The 17,866-nt window shown below is 38.5% G+C and overlaps 1 protein-coding gene across 2 annotated transcripts in view; it reads right to left on the bottom strand.

The window, feature by feature from the left end:
- Positions 1-3,686: 3,686 nt before the first annotated feature.
- Positions 3,687-17,866, bottom strand: part of ttc13 (tetratricopeptide repeat domain 13) — a 28,639-nt gene continuing 14,459 nt past the window's right edge. The window contains exons 10-23 of one of the 2 annotated variants that reach the window (XM_042503669.1): positions 17,700-17,841; positions 17,325-17,499; positions 15,122-15,278; positions 14,410-14,540; positions 14,188-14,320; positions 12,401-12,493; positions 12,062-12,145; positions 11,580-11,664; positions 10,397-10,506; positions 10,168-10,303; positions 8,988-9,067; positions 7,545-7,623; positions 4,743-4,822; positions 3,687-4,652 (exon numbers count right to left, since the gene is read on the bottom strand). In XM_042503669.1, the coding sequence (XP_042359603.1) occupies positions 4,538-4,652; positions 4,743-4,822; positions 7,545-7,623; positions 8,988-9,067; positions 10,168-10,303; positions 10,397-10,506; positions 11,580-11,664; positions 12,062-12,145; positions 12,401-12,493; positions 14,188-14,320; positions 14,410-14,540; positions 15,122-15,278; positions 17,325-17,499; positions 17,700-17,841 (1,600 nt within the window). In that variant the 3' untranslated portion in view covers positions 3,687-4,537. The remainder of the gene's footprint in view (positions 4,653-4,742; positions 4,823-7,544; positions 7,624-8,987; positions 9,068-10,167; positions 10,304-10,396; positions 10,507-11,579; positions 11,665-12,061; positions 12,146-12,400; positions 12,494-14,187; positions 14,321-14,409; positions 14,541-15,121; positions 15,279-17,324; positions 17,500-17,699; positions 17,842-17,866) is intronic. The other variant, XM_042503670.1, reaches the window with a different exon arrangement.

Here is a 17,866-nt window from a genome sequence, read left to right as displayed (position 1 = left end):
TCATGTTGTTTCGACACAGTTTCTACAACCTAATTGGCCTCCAGTTTTATAAAAAAAAAAAAAATTCAGGGACTTACATATAAAGTAGTTCATTATATACATATAAAGTAGTTCATTATGAGCTATTGCTATGCTATTTATTGGCATACACTTCCAGTATTTCTGAAACTGACTGAATCAGAGAAACATTTTAAGCAGGCTTTGAAGAAACAGACAGCAAATACTCTCTCAGAACAGGGCCTTTGCACAAACTAACACAGGATTGTCCCAGCTGATCTGCAAAACTGAAGAATTTCTGCATAAGCCGTCAACGGGAAGCTCATCTGCACGCTGATCATCCTCAACAGGGTCTTGACTTTACAGCAGTTTATTATACACAACAATGTGTAATGACGCTGGTTGGATGTCCTGCCAAATTTAGGGAAAAGACATTTTAAATGTTTTATGATAGTTAAATTAACATTTAGCTCACTGCTAACAGCTCTGGTGGATATTCCTGCAATCAATATGCCAGTGGCCACTCCCTCAAAACGTGGCATTTTGTTGCGTGATCAAGCTGAATGATTTCGAGTGAGCTTTTATTGTGATCATCCCAAGACACACCTGTGTGATCACAATGCTGTTTATTCAGCATCTTGATCTGCTACACCTGTCAGCTGAATAGTTTAGCTTTGAAAAGGAGCGCATTAACATGGATCTGAACAAATTTGGGACCAAATTTTGAGAGGAAAAATAGAGTGCATGAAAACATCTAAGATCTTGAACTTAATCCCATGAAAATGGGAGCAAAAACAAACGTGTTGAGTTTAAATGTTTGTTTAGTTGTGATTATATGATCGTCGTATTTGTGGCCTGTCACTCTTAGCCAGATGTGGCACAGCAGGTAAAATCTCAAAACCTGTAACTGGTTTCAGCTGTTAATTAAAGATTGATTTTACTGAGGTACATTTTGAGATACTAAGTAAAAGAAAAGGTTTACAAAAAGAAGGACAGAGTCTGCTAAAATTGTCAACCTGTTTTATTGACTGCTGAACATTCATCCACTCATTCAATAAAAAATCCCCTCCTTCAAGTTTTAAGCTTTGACAGCCCACCGTAGCACTTAATGACTGGGTCACCCAGTGCAAAAACAGAGAGAAAATGAGTCTCAAATCAGTCAGCACAATCACTGATATGGAAAAGAAAAAGTGACACAAAGCAGACTAAGGCAGGAAATAAATTAGATATGCCACTGAACAGATCAATTTGTTCTTAATTTGTGGATCGACTTCAATGCCAAAATTAGAAAACCAGACATTCAATTAAGCATTGACATTAAAACTGCAATTAAAGAGAAAGAAAATTACTGTCATTTGTTCAAAAGACTGAATACTTTCAGATTATTCCAGGTGAATTACCGCTGAGCTCGTCTCCTCCTTGTGCTTGAACCAACATTATTAAAAAAAAAACCACAGGCAGCAGTCGCATACACCCTAAGGTAACCTCAGTGTCACACAAGTATTTTTGCTTCATAAGGTTGTAAACATCACACCCCATACATTATTTCTCCTTGCATGATTAACCCCAGTTTTAAGATATATATGTGTGTGCGTTCAGTTTCCATGAACACTTCTTTAATTTTGTGTAGCCAGAATTCAATCTTGTCGACAGACTCATACTTTATTAACACCCACTGCAGAGAATAACAGAAAACCACACAGGTGATTTTCAAATTTCCAGACTATTAAATGCCTTCATGAAGATCTCCAAACCACTTAATCCCAATTTTTTTTCCAACCAGGTTTTCTCCAGATAATCTGTGAGTTTGACAAAAACAGAAATTTGGCCATGCAAAGTCAACTCATTCACATACGCAGCGACCACGGGGGAGAAAAAAAAAAGTACAGACTGCAGTTGATGATTAAGACATTTGGAGATTTAAGAGCTCTTTCCCTCCCAAACTACTGCTCTCAAAGAACGGCTCGTACAAACAAATTTATCCATGAGATCAGAAGAAAATCCAGAGATGTGAGAGACACAGATGGCATCAGATGCAAAGGAATAATAGCAGAGACGATAACAGTATGTGGTACACCCGCCCCAAAATAATTACTTCTCTAAAAGACCCAACAGTTGGAGATGTCAGAGAACATTCAGGAGCCTTCATTTCTGTTGCTCACATTCAGATTTTTACCTATTACAACTTTAAAATGAAAATGCACAGTTTCATAGCTATATGAATCATTACAAATTAATATAAACAATGCATATTTTAACCAAAAAAGTTTTTGTCTGTAATAAAATAATAAAGAACTGGAAAATTTAAAAAAAATAGCCCTGATATTGACATTTTATTTTGAGCTGGATCCCAGGGGCTAAGCTTTGCAGTCCATCCACTGCTTACAGAGAATATTAAATCTACTGCAGACACAGTAACCTAACACAATGTCCCAGTGCTGATTGATCTGTTTGTAATTTGTTACGGTGCTACAGTAGAGGCAATTATTTCAATTATTGTAATTATATTACTGCTAGCAAAGTCTAATTTGAGGTTTTGTGATGACACAAGCAACTTAACAATGCACATAAAGTGCTCAGTACAGTTGGAGGAGGCGATCAAACTAAAATGCATGTGTGAGAGCAACGAGCGGCTCTCAGAACATTCTCTAAGAATCTCTGGCTGTTGCTCTCACTCGAGTTCAGCAGCCATCCCATCTCACTACCATCCCATTATTGGTCACGTTAAAAGAAAGAGGGGTTCAATACCCGAAATGAGAGATGTGACACTTCCTGCAAAAACAAAACAAAAGAGACTGCTTCAAGTATCCCGAATGGAATTCAATAGCCCTGAAGGTTTTTGATTCATGTTTTTAAATCCCAGAACTCCTTCTCTGCTGACAGGCTGGAACATGTGTGTGTGTGTGTGTGTGTGTGTGTGTGTGTGTGTGTGTGTGTGTGTGTGTGTGTGTGTGTGTGTGTGTGTGTGTGTGTGTGTGTGTGTGTGTGTGTGTGTGTGTGTGTGTGTGTGTGTGTGTGTGTGTTAAGTTTTAAAGTGCCAATTACAAACTTAAATGTTAAATAAAAACTGTTTTAGACAACAAAGATGAAGGTAATCTGAGGCTGAGATTTAACCACGACTATGAAACAGAAGATTGTTCGTGCTGATGGTTCATGAGACGGACTGTGTGCTTCGGGTGTTTCAGCGTGAAAGCCTATGAAGCAGAGAAAAAGAGCAGGATGGATGGACAGAATCGCTTCTGCATCCCAAACTGAGACACTAACGCTGTCCGTCATCATCCCCAAAACATCCGGAGTGTAGAAATAATAAGACTGTTTCAAGGTTGTGTTGTCACAAACACCAAAATGCATTCAGGGGTCAAATAGGAGCCAAATACTGCCTGTCCATCAGAGGCGGGACCAGCTCATTGTATTGTGAGTTACATTGAGGTCTAAAGTCTTTGCACTCATGTCCTGAGTCAAGTCCCACATTAAGAGTCAAATTCCAAGTCCTAAACTTTGAGTCCTGAGTCCTAAACTAGTCATAATGTGCTCCTCATCAAATGTAATTTTAATGTAGTGATTTAAAAAAATCATGAATGCTTTATACATTTTTAATTTATTTGTGAAGTTTGCAGGAACTTGCTGTCTGTATTTTGCTACATTTTTGTAACTTGCACGTTTTACATACTGCATTTCGTTTATTTATTTATTTATTTTTTTTTTTTTTACCACCACATAGTTTTTGTATGCACACCAAATTATCTTTGGCATCATTTTCCAACTGGCATGTTAGTTCTTCATAGTTCCTTTTCTGCAAATTTAATCAAATCAGGACTTTAAGCTTGCTTTTATTTCACAGGGCTCAAATCCAGCTTTTTTTTTTTGTCAAATCGATTCTAAAGTCATCAAATTTGTGAATCGAGTCTGACTCGACTCTAAGTCATGTGACCCAAGTCCACGCCTCTGCTATCTATTGCTTACAAAGAGCATAATAACTACCGCCTGATTGATACACGTGTCCCAATAACATAATAACACAAGTAACGTAACACAATGTCTTGGTGACGGATGCTCTTTTATTTGTTGTGGTGCTATGGGAGAGGCAGTTATCATAATTATTGTAATTATAGCACTGCTAGCATAGTCAAATTTCCAGTTTTGTGACAACATAATTCATGGAAAAGCTTAGTATGAGCTGAGTATAAGTGGTCTGTGAACTCAAACTAAGAGTCGTGCCTGAGGGACGATGACAGAGAAGCATTTAAGGGCTGATTTGATACCAAAATAAGATTAGTCCATCAAATAATTCTCACCCCTCCACAGAGGAAAGCCTCTTTAAAACAATGTTTTGAATTTGTATCACCTCAGTTCTATCCAGGACCTGCTTCCCAAATGTGTCAATTTAAAACTTAAAGAATTCCCGTCAAAGCTAAGATGCTTCTGGAGAGCTGAGTTCAGTTTGGGTTGCAGAAGAAGACATTCCCTTTGTTCTGCCCAGTGTAGAGGCTCCATTATTAAGACTTTATCAAACAGACTTCTCTCCTGTGTAGAAGTCGGGTTAGGACTTTTTTGGACAGTGTGAAGACGAGTCTGTGTTGAGAACCTCGATCATCGTTCTGGTGGACGGGAAGGTCTCTGCGACAGACGGAAGACTCTGATACCAGCTAGGTAAACTGTTGAGGAAAAAAAAAGTTTTAAAAAAAGTTTTTTGCTAAAAAAAAAAAAGAGGAATAACATACTAATAATATGTTTTGTCTTCCCACCTCTTGAGATTCATCCAGCTCTTTGCAGTTTTACTGAAGCTGTCTGGACTCGGTGTGGTCATGGCCTCAAAATCCACCAACTGAAACAATATCAAACAAACACAAACACGGTTTAGACGACGCTCACCGTGGGTGCATTTCACTGCCTCGGAGGCCATGGCAAAATTAAAGGTTTTAAAACATTAAACATTTTTTGTCTCTTTGTGTTGATGATCCGTCCTACTAAGGTCTAAATCAGACAAAGCGCTTTTTAGGAGCCTGAGGTGTTTTTTTGTAAATGTTTTCAATGAGGATGAAACTTTCTGCTTTGTTTTTGTCCCACATTTCCCGCTCAAACATCTTGATTCCTCCTTGATACCTCAAGTTGAAAAAGCTAAAAGATGAATTGAGATGCATGTGATCTCTGATGGTATTTCTTAATGCAGATGTTAATTCACTATGTAACTAGCGAACTAATGATCAAAACAAGATATACCATCACACAGTTGCATGCATCTACGCACGAGTCAAGTCACACTGACAGTTTACATCCATGTTTTGAAAATTCAAAATTACAGGCTCATTTAAGTACTATGTTAAGCTGAGCATACGCTGTGTGATTTGGCCTGTTTCTGACCCGATTTCTGAGTGTGACATTTCATTTTAGAGCTGAGCTGAATTTCAGCTTTGTTGGGTGTCGTTTGCCATGCACAGGAGTACAGGAGGAAAGACTGATCATAGCCTAATCAACTGCTCCCGACCAGCCGCTGGACATTTGGATGAATTTCTGACACGTCTTTTATTTCATTGTGCCCGTGCAACATGAAAAACAAAGCTCCCGAAAGCCAGAAACACTCTGTAAAAGTGCCACAGTGGCACGACCAGTCATGTGGATGTAAAATACGGAAACCAGGTTGGTCCAGCTGTGGCAACATTATCATTTCCGAAGCAGTTTCAACAGACTGGACAGCACAGATGATCAAGGCAGCGTGTTTTGGCCTTGTCTGATTTTCATGAACCTTACTGGTATATCGCTACAGACCTCCACTTGTAAACAAACCTCTACCTGCCTCAAAACTCTCAAACAAATCTTTATTGGCAATAGCCAGAATAGTCTGCAAGGGCTCGCAGAGTCATTTAATTGTGCATTTTACACATATTGTGTGAGCACTTAAATCATGAGCTTGACCTTTACATCGCAGATTATGTCCTCTTCCAGGAGGAGCTGGGGTGTATAACCAGTTTAGTCAACTTTTTCCCGATAACAGCATTCACACATAATTAAACCTGTTCAGGCCTCTAAAAAAAATTCTTACAATCACAAAAAATAAAACAAAAATCCCTCTTTTCTGAACTGAAGTCCCCACTAGCACCAGTATGTCTGCAAGTAGGCTTTTAAGATGAGCAGTATTTTATGTGTTTTCATTTCCTAAGATTCACAAATCATCAGACATTCTTAAGTCAAGCAAACAGAAAGCGACGGCACTCCACAAGCTCCCTGGCTGAAAAAAAAAAAGTTGACCTGACCTGAACTTTATATGAGCGTCAGCTTTCTAACAACTGATCAGATTTCTGCACTGTCTCGTTTTCTTGCAGTGGGATTTTGTTTCAGGGACACTGTGTCTGCTTGGCAGGTGCATCAGACAGCTGGTATAAATGTTAGAAACAATGCTTGGAGGGGCTTTGACCCCTTTAAAGAGGCGAATGTCTTATGTAATGCAAACCTTTATTTGAACACAAGAACAAAAACAGGTGTCACTGATCCTCAGTTTGAATGCACATTACATGACAATACATTGCCAGCTGTATCAAGCTTTTTAAGTGATGTTTTATTGCAGTTCACACATAGGTGTGTATGTTAATGTTACTTATGGCTTTATTCAGAGACAGAGCCATGTGCTCGCGAGATGTTTGGCACCTGCTGCCTGAAAGGAAGCGACACCACACCTGGAACAAAGTGGTGAGCTGAAAAGTTTAGTCTCCTCTTCTGTTCCTGCATTATGGCGTAAAATAATGGTGAGAAAAATGTTTTTACAGAACATTATGATGCCATGGTGCAGTTGACCTTTGACCTTTTGGATATAAAATGTGACCACTTCAACATTTTATCATATTATACATTTATGTGGAATTTTGTAATAACTGGCTAGTGAATTATTGAGTTATGGCTAAAAACAAGTTTTCCAAGGTCACGATGTCCTTTGACCACCAAATTCTAATCAGTACATCCTTGAGTCCAACTGGACGTTTGTGCCAAAGTTGAAGAAATTCCCTCAAGTCGCTCTTGAGATATCGCTTTACAAGAATGGGATGGATGGACAGACACAACGCTTCCAACCAAAACTATCGCCAGCGCAGAGGCATGAAAAATGGTGAGCTGAAAAGTTTAATGATAAGGAGTGTTTTATGTTCTTATGCGACATTATGTTTTTAAATTCCTGTTCCCATTCTTTCATGTAATATGCGAATAATATTTATAGCCTGATATGACATGAGAAGATTCTTAATAACATAAAATGATGTAATTCTCACTGTTTTCTAGTTTATGAAACTGAGTTTTTTCCTGAGTACAGCAGATGACACCTGAGAAAATGATTTCAGTGGTCATGACCAGGACAAAGAAGACGTGTTTCATCTCTCTCTGCATGTTTTACCTTGTAATGCTGATGTGGATTTAGCATTAATCTAAAGGGCATTTAATTCTGATTTATGCCATGCCAAAAGTGTTTCATAAAAAATTTTATGTAAAAGTGATAATGGAAATTTTACTAGGTGTGGTTGGACGTGGTAAGAGGTGCATGTTTGAAAGGGGCTTATGTTTACCTTTCCTTTCGGGATCCTGCCGATGACCTCTTTCCCACTGGCCATCAGTGCACCCATGACGACTGAGTAGGCAACCACACTGAGGAGGAGCAGAGCAGGAAAACAGTTACACAATAGAATCATGATAACCGTTAAAACGTGGGCTGCTCTGTAGCACACGAAAGGAGGAACAGCCTGTTCTTTAAGCGTCAAATAAAGCATAATTGCTGTTTCGAAGAGGAGTTTCTAACGGTTTTGCCAAAGGGTATCTCACACAAACTGCACACTAAAATTCTAATTACACAAACGGTGTTTTAACATGTCACAGCTAGAGGTTACACAGAGGGAACATTTCTATGAAGAGAAGTTAAGCTCAAGATTTTGAGAAATTTTGCACAGTTTCAATGCAGAAATTGCACATCATAATGAACTTTTCAGGGAAAGATACACATAAAAAACTTTCCTAGGTCTTATGGCATGTTTTGGTTAAAAGTATTTGAATTGGAACCATGAACTGCATTTAGCAGGGCACTTATTCTACACGAACAGATCATTTTCCAGCAAAAATACAACCCTCTGCATACACAGTGCATTCAGCCCGCACTAGTCAACATAACTGCACATGCAAGTTTTTATCATATTACTTTAGTGAATATATTTAATTTTTTTAAATGCCATTTCAGTAAATCAGCAGAAAGCAGCCTGATGCAAAGTACATATGTTCTAACTGCAGATGTAGCTTGACTGAGAATGATAATTGAGGAGTTGTAAATAATCTATTTCTACTATTCTTTATTGAAAAACATTGACTTTTTAGATTTGTTGTTCACTCTAAACCTTTTATCTTTCACACACAGCCCAAATTGTTGGCTTAAATTGTCAGAGTACCTTTGCCTTTTAGTTAACTAGTTAACTAGTTATCTAGCTCACCACATGGCAAACATTGCCTTGTATTCCATCTGCATGATGTGGTAAAGACAACCTGAGCAGATAACACGTACCCCTTTGTAAATACTGTATACATTTATACTTATCATTATTCATATACATTTTTAGAATAACCCTGTTTACAATCAGTTTATTTTATTTTATATTTTAATGATGTCACATTTTATCTTATCTTGCAGTAGTTTATATTTATTTATATTTCTCATTTTGTTTTTACTTGCATGATCTTCTTTTGTTTTTAATCACTCATACTTGGGGGAATGATTTTTACTTTTTTGCTTAGAATGCATATATATATGGGGTATATATATATATATATATATATACCCCCAAAGAGTTTTAAAAATGCTCTATACAGCTTAAAACCTGAATTTTAGTGATGCGCAAAAAGTATCATATATGTATTGAATGTATTGTATTCTTAATAACTCCCCTTAAAGTCCAATTAATTACCATGGGAAGTTTTCACCATGAGAATTCCCCAAATTTTCAATTTGTGAGAATATTAAACACTACCTGGATCCTCTGGAGAGGGGCATGAGGTTGCAGAAGTAATAAACCAAGGAGAGGATCAGGTTACACACGGCATCTGCATCCTGAAAGAACAAAAGTCATCACGGAGTCAAATGTAAAGTCATAAACTGGCCTGCAAAAAGAGTTTCTGCAGACATGTCTTCCATTGACTGTGTGACTGTCTTTGTTTTCACTTTATCAACACATGGTGAGAGCAGAGAGGGCTGCCTCCCTAATAAAATAAATCAGGAGTCAAAACACAAAAGAGGTCCATTCATATTGTTCCAAGTATCTGTTTCAGGTCAGAGTCAATCAGCCCATCTAGTTGGTACAATAACAATAGGGACATTATTGTGTGTCATCACAGCCATAATCATAAATCAAGTAACAATAACAGAAAGCTGAGTAATAGGCGGAACTGAGCCGGCACAGATGAGTTTTTATCGAGTCAAAAATGCTTCTTTTATGTTTTGATATTTCTCAAAGTCTTTTTTTACTGCACTTAGTCTGAAATTCATCTCAGGCAACCAGCTGGAAAACACATTCTGCTATGATCTTGTAAAGTGATCTATCTGTAAAATTACTGTGATATTCTCCAGAGAATATGCTGAATTCCCTGCCCAGTTTTCCTGTGTAGAAAACTGAAATCGGGGATATTCTTGCAGAGGGAAAGAGAGGAAAGGAAGGACAATTTAAACTGAAGATTGTTGTCAGACGCTGAGTGTGAACTGAAACTGATGTTCTGACTTGAGATGATATTAAACAGTTTACATGTTTAACAGCCCAATTCACTGTGTCCTTGTTTATGTGTGTTTTTCTTATTACTCTTCCTGCTGTAATGACACATGTAGAATGATTTCAAGAATCATTTCACACAAATAAACAACATAACTTTCTGTTCTGTCAGCTGGCAATTCAACTGACAGTTTTTTTTGTAAGCCTACTTTTTTTTGCCAAAAGTTACTGGAAAACTCAACACAATATAAAAAATATATATATCTCCCCCCCCCCCCTCATGCTTTATCCATCTACCTTAACATCGCACAAGACTGTACTGATAACCTTTTTCAGTGGGAACTTTATTCTACTCGAGATAATGATATGTAAAACCGTCCACATAAGCTTCATTGTGTCGAACATGGTTCTGCTTTCTATTATGTGTGGAATTTGAGATAAATCTTACCCCCAGCTCAGTGGACAGCATTAACGCCTTCCCTTTGGCAGTGAGGTCTTTGTAGATGGACTCGATCTCTGACTGGTACTGCTGCGTCCGCTCCTCTGTCGTCTGGGTCTCTACTGAGAATAACATGTTGCCCACCCTAAAATACAGACAGGTCAACAGGTCACAAGTGGGAATTAGAGGTCATTTAATCTCCAGACCATCATTTGGTTTTACTTGGAAGATGGCGTACCTGTCTCCAGTGATGGTGATGGTGAAACCGTCATACTCTTTCCCGAGATCCTTCAAGCTCGGCACCTTGGAGTTGACCGTGAAGCCATCTCTGGTTTTACTATTGAACTGCTTCAGGAAATAAACACACAAACAACCATTCTGGGTTTTCACTGCTGAACATAAATGAGGCACAAAATGACTTAAAAACAACTTAAGCCTGATTTATGGCAGAGCTCTCATTGATTTTCATAAGTGAACAGTCGTGCATCGTTTTCAACTTTTTGCTTCAGAGAAAGGTTTTAAGTTGTCACCATAACCAGAGAAGCCCAACGTTTTGTTTTTTTTTACAACCCAAGTCTATTTCTCTCATGTTTAGTGAAGCCTAATCTGCACAGAAAAGCTTTTTTTTTTTTTTAAATCACACAAATATCACACTTGTGTTTTTAATTTATCAAATCTGTATTTATTGATTAATCAGCTCCTAGTCTGTCTGTAAGCAGCAGATTCCACTCATTAGCTATGGTGAATTTGGAAATAATATCAATGAAGCTAATGCTGACGGACGTCTGTCTCTGTGGATACAGATGCTGAATTCAGGTCTGGTGACACTTTTTTTTTTTACTCAATCATTTCTGTCCAGCAACACTCATCCAAAGTGTTTGGCGCCCTACCACAAATCAGGCTTAAATGTTGTGCTGCTTCAGAGGTCTTTTAAAGCCAAATATGAGACATTAGAAGCCAGCGAAATGTTTCAATTTTATTTTTTTTTTAGCAGTGGACAAAACTCTCTCAACTCAAGGTCTATTTACTTATTTACATGAAAGCTGATAAATGTGCTGATAAGGGCCTTGTGGCATGATTGAAAACTCCAGCAAAAAAAAAAAAAAAACATAACATGGTGTTTGAGGTGAAAGTGTGTGATATATTAATGATACATTTAATGTGAATTTTTGCTGTACATTATTATTATTACAATACTTTCAATGTGTATGTCTGTGTGGAAGTTTGCGTGTACTTTACACGAATCATGTAAAACAATAAATACAGTCGAGTTGAGATTTACACATGCACACATCAACTTTTAGAATTGTAACAAGAATAATAATAATAATGATAATGATAATATTAATAATTATTATTATTATTATTATTTCCCTTTATTTACTTACTTCTCAACCAATTTTCCAGCCTTTCATCCTTACCTTCATTATAGGAAGCAGATCTTCTACTTTATTCACATTTTCAAGAGCCTGACGGACCTCTAAGAGTCCTCTGGGGTTGTACGCCCTGACACACAAAACAAGAACTTTTAAGTTACGGAAGCAGCAAGAAGACAGTGAGTGAGAAAACTGATGAAGAAGAAAAACATTAATTTAGATCTTTGCACAACACATTTCCTCAACATGTAAAATGAATAAAGCCTGCAGGAAAAAAAATGATTTGCAGAATTCTGCTTGCTTATAATCAGCATACAAACGGACACATTTACATAACTGCTGTCAGATCATTTACATGAGACGTGCTGATGCTCGTCACAAATGTGCAGCTAGCACTGGGTCAAGGCGGGGCTGCTCATTTGGAGATTTTTTTATTCAAGTGAGTTTTATTATGAATGAAATTTTGTAATGTTGCAGAACAATATGACAAGAGATATAAACTGGCTGAAGTTTTGGGCGCAATTTACCCGTGATACACCAGTATTCTGTCTTTGATGAAGTCGAGGATGTTGTCAAAGTAGGCCAGGTATCTGATGTTGATAATCTGTCCCCTGGAGCAAAAATAAAAACAGATTTTTATGAAGAAAGGTGCGTTTGTACGAAGATTTGCCTTCTGTGAGCTTTTCAGGACCAAGGCTACAGTGAATTCAAAACTGAAGAAACTGGGTTGTATTACAGGGAATTTAGATAAATGTTTTTGCACTACAAAGATGAGAAAAAACTCAAAGCAAGGTCATGAGGAAATTCAAGTCGCTCCTGGGACTAATGAGAGTGTCTGACACTGTCTTCAGGGGCCAAGTTGTTACCTGATGAGGTTGATGTGATTGTTGAAGCCTCGACTAAGACTCCTGGCCGGCATCTGGTCTAACCACAGGACTGGCTGGTCTGGATCCGCGATCCTACGAGCACAGGAAACGCCTGCTTAGTCTGTCAACACTAAAATCCAATCAGCTGAGGACCAAAGACTCTTCGGTCACAGAAACATTTGCTTTGTAACATGTCTGTATTTGTTTTGTTTAATTTTGTTGCTGTAAGTAAACCATGTCTGGTAAACAGATGTGATTGAAATACAGTAATACAGTTTAGAAATTTTAGTGACTGACTTCTCTGTGCTTGACGTAACTTTTCTGGTGACCACATAAGTACAGAGCTGAATCTGAGCCTCAGTCTAGACTTTATTATGTTATACAAGATGGTTTAAACATGTGGAATTGGTGGCTAAGATGTAGTCATGGTTGTCTTCTTCCTTTAATCCCATGTGTTTTAGGGTTATTTCCTGGAGATGATTAGGTTTCCACAGTTGCTTCTGAGCTGCACTTAATTTGTCCTTTTGGTCTTTCTCATCAAGCCAAATCAAACTTACAATTGGGTGCTTTAAGTGTGAACACTAAATCCATTTTTTCAATCAATAAATTATATCTACAGTCGCTGTATTATACCATCTACTGATCCCAGTCTATAGAGTTTATGACTACACCAATTGTTTGCCTTTTCCCAAAAAAAATCCAGCTCTAGACCTGCTGAAAGAGGAGCAGCAGGGACCTTTACTGCATATATTGTATAGAAATGCATATTAAACCAGGCAGGAGGTTGTCAAGCAGAGGGCCATATCAGTCTAAGGCTGCAGTTTTGACTGTGTATGCTTCTCAGGTGGATGATGGAGGAAACTCCATTTTCACAAAGATATGTTAATGCAAAAGGTAAAAAAAAAAAAATCCATAACATTACCTTATTCACTATGTCTTTGAATTCCGACACGTCCAGCCCCCCACCCCTGATATATGCATCTATGTTTGAATGCATTTTTAAAATTTGTGAGGTTTTTCTTTAAAGGTACTGTGGGGAATATTTACTTTTTTTTTTTTTACTCATCTGAATGTATCAATAGCACAACCAGATTCAATTTTATTACCCTATATGTAAGCTGAGAAATCATGATGTATGCATTTGACATGTGTGCTCCGTCTGTACTGAGTGATGTCATGATGCTCACTGGATGAGAAACGATGGTGTCAGGTACAGGCTGGTACAAAGAATGTGTTTTGAGTGTAAGAAACAATGATGGTGCATGTAGGGAGTAGAAATCACAGAGCGTGATGATCAGAGGGCCAACAATGTAATATTGAGACAGTTCAGACAGCTCGGTTTTCGAGTGGAATCTTTGAAGGCTCACAGTGAACTTATTATAACCTCAATCTTAGGTTTCACTTTGGTAGTGAGCACTGAAGGAGGGAAAGAAGATAGATGTGGCATTAGCCTGTATTGTGTTAAGACACCTAGGTACTGGCAGTTAGCTTGCAAATGTATTGGCATTTCCATTAGAAAAAAATATCACATTCCCAAAACAGTAGCTTGTTGTGAACATACAAGCAGTGTAGAGAGGAGGAGCCAAGCTTGAATGTAGTCTTTGCAAACTGTAACTGACATTTTTTGCATATTTTTTTTTTTAAATATTATTTTTTTTTTATTATTTAAACGTTCATTTATTTATTTATTATTACTACTACTACTGCTACTAGTAGTAGTAGTAGAAGTAGTTGTAATTTATTTTTTTGCTTTTTATTTATTTATTATTTTTCATATATTTCCTCACCTCCTCCATTTAACAGCTATGTCGAACATGTCTCTCCACTGCATTTGCCTGGTCTTGCCGTTGACTCTGACTTTGGAGTTGCTCCATGTTCGATGCATAGCCTGCATCACCTCCAGCGTTGCTAAACCCATGGCTGAAAAATCACAAACAAATCTTGTGTTTTTACTGCTGTTGTTCATACTCAGAAGTTTCTGTATAACCTACATCTTCCATCAGTGGTACCTCTGTGTATTCTCCTGTTTGGTAAGAAACCAGGAGTGTCGTATTGCATTAGCGCCCCCAGGTGGTCGGCTGTGCAGATCAGCTTCTGAACTTCACTGCTGTAGCTGTCAAAGTTCTGCGGCAGCACGTCCCTGCAAACCACAAACACAGGCGGACAAACTGTAAAGGATGAACTTTGTCAAAGCTTTCATGGAGTGTGCAGTTTTTTTGTTTTTTCTGGACTGTATTGTGGCTACCTGTCAGCTCTCTGAAACTTCTCCGTAAAAACAGAAGCAGCAAGTTTCAGTCTGCTGACAGAGGCATAAAAAACATCTGCCTGAGGAACACTGGAGCTTTCATGTCATATGGAAAAGCTGGCAGGTGTTTCTTTCAACCACAAGACACTGTTTGCCTCAGCCGTGGGCTCATGAACATTGCTACAAACTGTGGTTCATGAAATTCGGGTGGTGATGGATCCTGATTTCTGAGATGGTGACACACTTGAGGTGAAGTGTAGGACACCCAACAAACTTTTATCTGTTAGTTTTGTGTGAAGCTTCTTGAATTGACTGTAACGAGCTCTACAAATAAAAGCCATAATTAGATTTAATCTTATTCATATCTACTATAATAATTTGATCTCAGAGCAATATCAGCAGGGGTGAAAACAAAAAACAGTGTTTGATAACAACTCATAGTTGTGAATAAGCTGTAACGGATCCATCAAACCTACTTAATATGTGGCTGCAGGCCCGGCTGTTCTTCATAGTCTTCTATTAGGAAAGGCAGGTTCTTGGCCCAGTGGTTCTTAAAGTTCCCCGGTAAGTCCTGGTCCACGTTGTACTCTGCTACTGGGATGTCAAGGTGCGAGTGCAGGTAGCGAGAGTACTCTGGCAGAAAAACATGGTGGGAAAAAGCAGCGAGAGCATAAGATTATATTATAAAATGGACTGCACAATAATTACATAAAAGCCAAGGTTTGCCAACAATATTCGATTTTTACACATGTAATTTTTGAGTGTTTTCAGTGTGGTGTGATTTAAAGCATTTTTCTTTCCTTCAGTCTACTGAGTGCACATCTGTTGATCTGGTTGGCCAACTGCTGCACACAATTGCTCTTACAGGGGGAAATAAAGTCAATGTTAATTGACTGATTCTCAGAACAATTCTGAATGACTGATGGTGTGATAGCCAAACTTTTACATCACAGAATCACCCTACTTTCAGTGGATATTCATGTAAATATCACACAGAAGCTGTGTATCTGTTGATTATTTTTTGGTTCAACAAATAACAAAAACTCTGAGCTCTTTAGCAAAGCCTCACCGTTATAGGGATGCAACCATTAATAGATTGGCTGTTAACTATCAAATAAATCACCAATTAATTTCATCGATCGATTCATTGGTTTGAATAATTTTTTAAAGAAAAAAAGTCTAAATTGGTATGATTCCAGCTTCATAAATGTTAATATTTTCTGGTTTGTTTACTCCTCTGTGACACGTAAACTGAATGTCTTTGGGTTGTGGATCAAACAAGACATTTGAGGATGTCATCTTGGGCTTTGGGAAACATTGACCAAAATTTTTTTGGCTTTTTGGCTTCATTTGATAGGACAGCTTCGCAGTGAAGAGGGGAGAGACAGGGGATGACATACAGCAAAGGGTTGCAGGTTGGAAATGAACCTGCAGCTGCTGCAGCATAGCCTTTGTACACGGTGCGCTTGCTCTACCAGGTGAGCTACTGAGTGCCCCGTGTCAAATCTTTCACAATTTTTGACATTTTAGACCCAAACATATAATGAGACAGATTAATCAACACTAAAAAATAACCATTAGTTGCAGTCCTACACTGTTGCTGTCATTACCTAAATAATAATTAATAAATACTGAACTGCAAAATAAAACTCCTGCATCAAAATTACTAAAAAAAATTCTCCTCCACCAGCCAGTCTGGGAAGAATTTCAACTGGCCATGATATAAACTCCAGTGAGAATCTCTTTTCAAAACAAACTTATACTTAAGTCAATCAATCATAGATGTGTGTCAGGTGTGCTGTTGAGGTGTTGGAAGGTGCTAAACCAAAATGCAACGATGCCGGGTGGACGTTAGCTGTAGGAAGAGAGAGAGCAAGTTAACACCTTTGGGAGCTTTTTTAGCCTGGAAGGCCCAGGTGAGCTTAATAAAGGCCCTCTGTTGTCCGTTACCTGCCTGATGAGGTCGGCAAGGACATCCTTCAAGACAGTGGAGCGCCGTTACAAATATCCAGTGCCCTCTACTCTATTAAAATGCCCTTTTATTGACTATTTACATATTAGTTTTTATATTGTTATTGTCAATTAATCTGTCTCATTATATGTTTGGGTCTAAAATGTCAAAAATTGTGAAAGATTTGACACAGGGGGCACTCAGTAGCTCACCTGGTAGAGCAAGCGCACCGTGGTTTGTTTCCCACCTGCAGCCCTTTGCTGTATGTCCCTCCCTGTCTCTCCCCTTTTCACTGTGAAGCTGTCCTATCAAATAAAGCCAAAAAGCCAAAAAAAATTGGTCAATAGAGGGCACTGGATATTTGTAACAGCGCTCCACTGTCTTGAAGGATGTCCTGGATGACCTCATCAGGCAGGTAACGGACAACAGAGGACCTTGGCTCACCTGGGCCTTTCAGGCTAAAAAAGCTCCCAAAGGTGTTTACTCGCTCTCTCTCTTCCTACAGCTAACGTCCACCCTGCATCATTGCATTTTAGTTTTGCACCTCAACAGCACACCTGACACACATCTATGCTTGATTTCATTAGACCGTTGGTCTAAACACTGCATTTTTTCTACGTTATGTTTGCTTTAACTAACTCTTTTGTTTAGAACTCCCTATCTGTCCCATTCACAGAGTCAGTCCGTGACAACACAGAGCATTTCAGTTGTGTGAATGATGCACCGACCTCTGAGGTATTTCACTTTTAGGTATTCAGAGCTGGCCTTCTGTCCCAGCAGAGGGTCATTTAGCATGACTTTAGTCTGAGCCTTGATGCCCTCGTAGAACTGCCCCATCGCCACGTGGCTTAACCCCTTCATGTACTGACACACCTCGTTGTAGGGCTCCAACTGAAGACACCTCTGGAGGATCGACAGGAGAAGAGAAATTAAAAATGCTGTACGTGTAGTATATGTTCACAGTTAAAAGGTATTATATAGTAAATTAGCTTATGAATGTGTGAATACTACAATTTGTTATTAAATAATTCAAGATATAAAAACTGCTGTTGAAATGTAATTTGAGGACAAAGATTTTCTCGTTCAACCGTGAATTTCTGTACCTTGAAGTTGCCTATTGCCTCCTGCAGCGAGCCGTGGTGGTACAGCATCATCCCTCGCAGCTGGAGAGACTGGATGTGGTTCTGGTTCAACATGAGGGCTTTCTGGAAGCTCTCCATGGCTGACTCAAAATCACCCAGCTCTCTGGAAAAAGGAGGAACAGATACCA

This window comes from Plectropomus leopardus, chromosome 16 (assembly GCF_008729295.1).
Source record: "Plectropomus leopardus isolate mb chromosome 16, YSFRI_Pleo_2.0, whole genome shotgun sequence".
In the NCBI taxonomy this organism is placed as follows: Eukaryota; Metazoa; Chordata; class Actinopteri; order Perciformes; family Serranidae; genus Plectropomus; species Plectropomus leopardus.
This window is presented reverse-complemented; position numbering and strand designations above follow the sequence as displayed.